Source organism: Brachyhypopomus gauderio, unplaced genomic scaffold, assembly GCF_052324685.1.
Source record: "Brachyhypopomus gauderio isolate BG-103 unplaced genomic scaffold, BGAUD_0.2 sc148, whole genome shotgun sequence".
In the NCBI taxonomy this organism is placed as follows: domain Eukaryota; kingdom Metazoa; phylum Chordata; class Actinopteri; order Gymnotiformes; family Hypopomidae; genus Brachyhypopomus; species Brachyhypopomus gauderio.
In genome coordinates this window covers 361,457-369,307 of record NW_027506969.1, presented here as the reverse complement: position 1 = coordinate 369,307, position 7,851 = coordinate 361,457, and the positions used below count along the sequence as shown (strand labels likewise).

The 7,851-nt window shown below is 43.4% G+C and overlaps 1 protein-coding gene across 1 annotated transcript; it reads left to right on the top strand.

Annotated features, from left to right (window-relative positions):
* The first annotated feature begins 205 nt into the window (after positions 1 to 205).
* LOC143500416 (protein phosphatase 1 regulatory subunit 35-like) lies at positions 206 to 7,159 on the top strand. The gene is made up of 6 exons (XM_076994540.1): positions 206 to 340; positions 2,209 to 2,442; positions 3,390 to 3,507; positions 5,467 to 5,646; positions 5,910 to 6,043; positions 6,492 to 7,159. Exons 2-6 carry the CDS (start codon positions 2,224 to 2,226, stop codon positions 6,669 to 6,671), a joined length of 831 nt encoding a protein of 276 aa, XP_076850655.1. The 5' UTR covers positions 206 to 340; positions 2,209 to 2,223; the 3' UTR covers positions 6,672 to 7,159.
* Positions 7,160 to 7,851: the final 692 nt, after the last annotated feature.

Here is a 7,851-nt window from a genome sequence, read left to right as displayed (position 1 = left end):
GATTGATAACTGCATTCAGAAATGTGCGTACATGAAGCATATTCATATTTATTATATGTCAGTTTGGCACTTTTATATCTAACAACGAAGTATTTCTTGACCGATCTTTTAACCAGTCTCACCGACTGTGTGATTTGTCTCCCCACCACTAGTGGCGCTCTAAGAACATGAACCACGGCTTGTTTCTACCGTTTCCCCCGGAAGTGTTTTTCTAAAGGTCGTTTGACTGCGACCGTGGAGGGAGTTTTGAAGATGTTTATTTAGTTTGTTGTTATTTGTTGATCCTCTCACACAATAAGAGCCATTTTACCTCAAGTAGTTTTGATACCTTAAATAATCGGTAAGTAAAAGCACGCTAATAACAGCAGACGGAGATGTTATGATATGGATGTGTTTGTTTAGCTGCTGAGACGTTTTTGAAGCGTTTAAGTTTAAGTTTATTTCCTGTTGTGTGTCCACGAACACAAACATTTCAACACGAAACGCTCGTGCTGCGAGACCAAAGTGTTGCCCTGGTAACTAAACAGTGACGTTACAGTAACGCTTTAAAACTGGTCTCGTGAACAGTGAGCTAGCTGTATGCTACGAGATTAGCGGATGAAAATTAAGATTAATCTCAGTCCGGTAATGCAGGGAAGTTTCCGTTAATGTTTCCCTGTTCCCGTTATAACGGAATGTAACGTAGTTTTACTGACTAACGGGCTGTGGGGTGATCAGGACGCGCATGCGTACAGAGCAGCGCCCCCTGGCGGCGGCCAGCAGGTCTCAGTGCGGCTTTCCCTGAAGATGTTGAACATTTGTTCAGACACAGGAACGTTAGTCAGTCAGTTCGTACAGTTCGGGGCAGTCATGGTCCTGTGTTAGGGAACTTGTGACCGGAGGGTCGTGGGTTTGATTCCCATGACTGAGGTGCCCTTGAGCAAGGCACCTAACCCCAACTGCTCCCCGGGCGCCGGGCTGCCCACCACTCTGGGCACGTGTGATCCACAGCCCCCTAGTAATCACTAGTGTGTGTGTGTGTGTTCTGACTGCACAGATGGGTTAAAAGCGGAGAACAAATTTCGATTGCGGTGTGAAAATCACAATTGACAAAATACGGCACAATTACAATTACAGTTTGTGTGTGATGGTGGATGTATCACATTAAGGTGTAGGAGAGACTGTCCTGTGTGATGGTGCCTGTATCACATTAAGGTGTAGGAGAGACTGTCCTGTGTGATGGTGCTTGTATCACATTAAGGTGTAGGAGAGACTGTCCTGTGTGATGGTGCCTGTATCACATTAAGGTGTAGGAGAGACTGTCCTGTGTGATGGTGCTTGTATCACATTAAGGTGTAGGAGAGACTGTCCTGTGTGATGGTGGATGTATCACATTAAGGTGTAGGAGAGACTGCCCTGTGTGATGGTGCGTGTATCACATTAAGGTATAGGAGAGACTGTCCTGTGTGATGGTGCCAGTATCACATTAAGGTGTAGGAGAGACTGTCCTGTGTGATGGTGCCTGTATCACATTAAGGTGTAGGAGAGACTGTCCTGTGTGATGGTGCTTGTATCACATTAAGGTGTAGGAGAGACTGTCCTGTGTGATGGTGGATGTATCACATTAAGGTGTAGGAGAGACTGCCCTGTGTGATGGTGCGTGTATCACATTAAGGTATAGGAGAGACTGTCCTGTGTGATGGTGCCAGTATCACATTAAGGTGTAGGAGAGACTGTCCTGTGTGATGGTGCCTGTATCACATTAAGGTGTAGGAGAGACTGTCCTGTGTGATGGTGGATGTATCACATTAAGGTGTAGGAGAGACTGTCCTGTGTGATGGTGCCTGTATCACATTAAGGTGTAGGAGAGACTGTCCTGTGTGATGGTGCTTGTATCACATTAAGGTGTAGGAGAGACTGTCCTGTGTGATGGTGCCTGTATCACATTAAGGTGTAGGAGAGACTGTCCTGTGTGATGGTGCTTGTATCACATTAAGGTGTAGGAGAGACTGTCCTGTGTGATGGTGGATGTATCACATTAAGGTATAGGAGAGACTGTCCTGTGTGATGGTGCCAGTATCACATTAAGGTGTAGGAGAGACTGTCCTGTGTGATGGTGCCTGTATCACATTAAGGTGTAGGAGAGACTGTCCTGTGTGATGGTGGATGTATCACATTAAGGTGTAGGAGAGACTGTCCTGTGTGATGGTGATGTATGATTAACACTAGGGTGTAGGAAGTGTGATGGATGTACACAGTAGAGCATCTGGTGAGAGCCTCGTGGAGTTGGCTCCGCCCCCTCTCCCTTTGAGTCCAGCCACACCCCCGCCCCAGTGTCCAGAGCTGGACCTGTCCATCACACACCTGGATCAGCTGGACCTGTCCACACACCTGGAAGAGCTGCAGCGTCCAGCCGGTCCTGGCGCCGGAGACAGAGGACGCCCTTGCAGACGCCAGCGACAGGTCAGGGCTCAGCTGTGGAAAACACTACTGACACCGCTCTCACAGTTACATGACTGTGGAACTGTTTTGAGGTCAGTTAGACTACAGGGTTCAGAGCTGTAACACACTGCACCCCTTCTCCATCTGTCAACTTGATAATTAACCCACATCAATCAGCAAATGAAGCTCGTCAGTTAGTTAAGCTAGTTAAGGCAGTCAATTATGTAAATGTAAAACAATACTCTTAGCCTATGGTCAATTATAACAACAATATTCTTAGCCTACGGTCCATTATAACAACAATACTCTTAGCCTACGGTCCATTATGTAACAACAATACTCTTAGCCTACGGTCCATTATGTAACAACAATACTCTTAGCCTGTGGTCCATTATGTAACAACAATACTCTTAGCCTGCTGTCCATTATGTAACAACAATACTCTTAGCCTGCGGTCCATTATGTAACAACAATACTCTTAGCCTGCGGTCCATTATGTAACAACAATACTCTTAGCCTACGGTCCATTATGTAACAACAATACTCTTAGCCTGCGGTCCATTATGTAACAACAATACTCTTAGCCTATGGTCCATTATGTAACAACAATGCTCTTAGCCTACGGTCCATTATGTAACAACAATACTCTTAGCCTACGGTCCATTATGTAACAACAATACTCTTAGCCTACGGTCCATTAAGTAATAACAATACTCTTAGCCTACGGTCCATTATGTAATAACAATACTCTTGTTCTACGGTCCATTATGTAACAACATTACTCTTAGCCTGGATTATGTAAACGTAAACAGTTAGCTGGCGCTGACGGTCTGATTGCAGGTATTGTTATCATTGGGGCTGGTGTTACCTGCTCTCAGCCTGACTATCCCATTGGGTTAGTGATGGTGGTGGTACGTACCTGTTCATACACACACACACACCTGTGTGGTTGTGTTTTACCTCTTCAGGTACGTTTTGCAGTGAGCCCTTCAAGGTCAGTGGACCAGCCTGTCATCACCATGGTGATTCCAGAGTCCTGTGTCAACCAATCAAGAACTGAGAAACCAAACAGCACTGGAAAGCAAAGTGAGAAGGACAAGTGGACCGTTTGTGTGTGTGTGTGTGTGTGTGTATCAATGTGTGAGTGTGTGTGTGTATCAATGTGTGTGTGTGTGTGTGTGTGTGTGTGTGTATATGTGTGTGTGTGTGTGTGTATCAATGTGTGTGTGTGTGTGTATCAATGTGTGTGTGTGTGTGTGTGTGTGTGTGTATCAATGTGTGAGTGTGTGTGTGTGTGTGTGTGTGTGTATCAATGTGTGAGTGTGTGTGTGTGTGTGTGTGTGTGTGTGTGTGTGTGTGTGTATCAATGTGAGTGTGTGCATAAATATGTTCATATGTATATATAAATCTATAATGTGTGCGTATAAATATGTATATATAAATCTATAATGTGTGTGCATGTATAAATATTTATATACCGTACCTTACGAAAGTATTCGGCCCCCTTAAAATTTTGAACCTTTAGCCTCATTTCAGGGTTCAAACAAAGATATATACAACAGAATCAACAACACGTGGGACACAATCGTCAAGTGGAACTAAATTAATTGGATATTTAAAACTTTTTTAACAAATAAAAAACTGAAAAATGGGGCATTCAAAAATATTCGGCCCCCTTGCATTAATACTTTGTAGCACCACCTTTTGCTGCGATTACAGCTGCAAGTTGCTTGCATGTCAAGAGACTGAAATTCTTGCCCATTCTTCCTTGCAAAACAGCTGGAGCTCAGTGAGGTTGGATGGAGAGCATTAGTGAACAGCAGTTTTCTGCTCTTTCCACAGATTCTCGATTGGATTCAGGTCTGAACTTTGACCTGGTCGTTCTAACACCTGGATACGTTTATTTGTGAACCGTTCCATTTTAGATTTTGCTTCATGTTTTGGGTCATTGTCTTGTTGGAAGATAAATCTGTGTCCCAGTCTCGGGTCTTTTACAGACTCCAACAGGTTTAATCCAGAATGGTCCTGTATTTGGCTCCATCCATCTTCCCATCAGTTTGAACCATCTTCTCTGTCCCTGCTGAAGAAACAGGCCCAAACCATGATGCTGCCACCACAGTGTTTGACAGTGGGGATGGTGTGTTCAGGGTGATGAGCTGTGTTGCTCAAAATATCGTTATGCATTGTTGCCAAAATGTTTGATTTTGGTTTCCTCTGACCAGAGCTCGCTCTTCCACATGTTTGGTGTGTCTTTAAATGAGGTTTAAATGACGTTTTAGGGATATCTTTGAGAAATAGCTTTCTTCTTGCCACTCTTCCGTGAAGGCCAGATTAGTGCAGTGTAGGACTGATTGTGGTCCTATGGACAGACTCCCACCTCAGCTGTAGATCTCAGCAGTTCATCCAGAGACATCATGGGCCTCTTGGCTGGATCTCTGATCAGTCCTCTCTTTGTTTGAGATGAAAGTTTAGAGGAACAAACAGGTCTTGGAAGATTTGCAGTGGTTTGATACTCCTTCCATTTCAATATGATCGCTTGCTTCTCCACAACAGTATCTCGGACCTTCCTGGTGTGTTCCTTGGTCTTCATGATGCTCTCTGCACATTAAACAGATCTCTGAGACTATCACAGAGCATGTGCATTTATACGGAGACTTGATTACACACAGATGGATTCTATTTATCATCATCAGTCATTTAGTACAACACTGGATGATTCAGAGATCTTCACTGCACTTCTGGAGAGAGTTTGCTACACTGAAAATAATTTTGCACACCCAACTTTTCAGTTTTTTTATTTGTTAAAAAAGTTTTAAAAATCCAATTAATTTAATTCCACTTCACATTTGTGTCCCTCATGTTGTTGATTTCTTCACAAAATAATAAAAATTGTATATCTTTGTTTGAAGCCTGAAATGAGGCAAAAGTTGAGGGGGGCTGAATACTTTCGCAAGGCACCGTATAAATGTATAATGTGTGTGTATATGTGTGTGTGGTTGAGAGATTGACAGAAGGTAACATACAGGTGTGGCCATCTTCTGACAGATGTGTCCGCTCAGAGTGATTTACCACGTTTAGAGGAGGCGGAGCTAAACTCCACTCTGGCTCTAAAGGCGGAGATTCGGCAGCTGGAAGAGGTGGAGTTTGATGCCCACAAGGCTGTGCAAGAGAAACTGCAAAACTCAACACTTACTCAGGAATGTATCAGAGTAAAAGCCTCAAAGGGTAACACACACACACACACACACACACACTCACATGTACACACACACACACTCACATGTACACACACACACGTACACACAACCACACTGTCACACACACACACACTCACATGTGTACACACTCACATACACACACACACACACATGTACAGACGCACACTCACATGTACACGCACGCACGCACACACACACACACACACACACACGTACACTCACTCACATGTACACACACACACACTCACTGTCCCTTCTTCTTCCCATTAGGGCTGAATTTTCCACGCTCTCAGCACATGTACCGGGCTCTAGTTAACGTCAACCTATCACACGACCAGCTCATCAGCCAGGTGCTACAGGATAGGCCAGCACTAGCTCCGCCCACAGCCACATACAGCAGCAAGGTCTGAAGAAACACTTTTTTAAATAACAATGATATTGAGAGAGGGGTGTGTGTGTGTGTGTGTGTGTGTGTGTGTGTGTGTGTTAAGTGGAAGGAGTCAAGTATAAATAATGGCCCAGTCCTACATTTCTAGAAACATACATATGAAACACACACACAGCTATAGAACATTACATCACTCATACATTACATCCCTCCTTATTATTATTTATGGTTAATTTAGTCGGTGCTCAGTGTGAAATTAAATATTTATGTTGGACAAATATTTCTGTTTTGGGGTTTTATTGAGATGTTTTTTAATGTTTTCCTTATTTTAATTGTGTGAGTGTTCAGGTTAGTGTTTAGTGTGTGTTTGTTTTATAGAGGTCCTCACTACTAATACACTTTCATTTCCGTGGTTCTAATAATATCTTGGGAGGGTGTGACGGCAGATGTTTGTGTGCCTGCAGTTCCAAACGCGACCAGCAGAGGGACCAAACCTGCTCACCTTCTACAACACACACCAGCTTATCAGAGAGACTCCTCTGTTGCCAGGTGACCAAATCTCCCTGGCCAGCCTGCGTCCTGTCCCTCGACCCAGTGACACGACCTTTCACCTACATGAGCGGCGCAGGCAGTGGGAGGCGTGACCTCACCTGAGCTTCCGTTTGGGTGTGGCCAAGAATGTGATGATGATGATGATGATGAGTGCAGGTAGTGCATGTAAACCTGAGGAAGCTCCAACATGTGTGTATGTCTGACCCTCTGTGTGTGTGTGTGTGTGTGTGTGTGTGTGTGTGTGTGTGTGTGTGTGTGTGTGTGATTACAGTGATTTGTCTGTGGTTTTAATATGTACAGGAATTTGACTACTGAACAAATGTCTTGGACATTGGTGTCCATTATTTAGATAGAAATATATTTACACATATACACACTTATGATGTGAACTTTTCATCCAATATGTTCTTAGAACGGTTCCTATCTCAAGGCCTCATGTGCATCTAATATGATCTGAAGTTCATTCCTTCATCTAATATGATCTGAAGTTCATTACTTCATCTAGTCTGTTTTTGATGTGTAGGTAATTAATAAATATGTGTACACAGTATTTGTGTGTGTAATGTTAACTGTGATAAAATAAAACAGGTTGTTTATTTACAACATTTGCACATTTTTAAATGTTTTGTTTTCCACTATTTTTTTCCTGAGCATATACATTTAAAATCTGAATTTCTATGACCAATAATGACCAAAACAAAAATGTTAAATAATCATTAAGAAAATAACCAAAACAGCCACAGCCATAACATGGCAACTAGGTAATATTTTATAATTTGTATATAATTTTGTGTGTGTGTGTGGATGGGGGAATCATGTATGTCCAGATGCGCACACACCAAGAACAGCACCATGTTCCTGACAGCAGACACGGATGTGGCTTGCTCACTGGGGCTTGGACTCTTGTAAAGCTGCTTTGTGACAACACCTGTCAAAAAAAGCGCTATATACTGTAAATAACATTTGATTGATTGATTGATCTGTAGAGGAACCTGCAGAGGAACATTGGATTGCTCACACAGTACTTCAGTGAGTAATTCAGTGTTCCTCTGTGGGTTTGATCGCTTCCTTTTGACAAGGCAGCAGGAGACAGAGAGGAAGAGAACAGAATACACAGAATACAGTTATGTTGACACACTGGGCTCAGAGATGTGTTGATGTTGCTGATAACAAAGCATGGGGGTGTATCCATGATGTGGCGGTGTGGCCATGGTGTGGGGGTGTGGCCATGCTGTGGAGGCGTGGCTGTGGGTGCTAACAGACATTTCTCTG

What these genes read in the sequence shown, in the direction of transcription:
- LOC143500416 (XM_076994540.1), top strand. Translation starts at nt 2,224, where the DNA reads ATGGATGTACACAGTAGAGCATCTGGTGAGAGCCTCGTGGAGTTGGCT. An exon ending in CAGAGTAAAAGCCTCAAAGG is followed by an intron (nt 5,647 to 5,909) that starts GTAACACACACA and finishes TCTTCCCATTAG; the next exon opens with GGCTGAATTTTCCACGCTCT. An exon ending in CAGCCACATACAGCAGCAAG is followed by an intron (nt 6,044 to 6,491) that starts GTCTGAAGAAAC and finishes GTGTGCCTGCAG; the next exon opens with TTCCAAACGCGACCAGCAGA.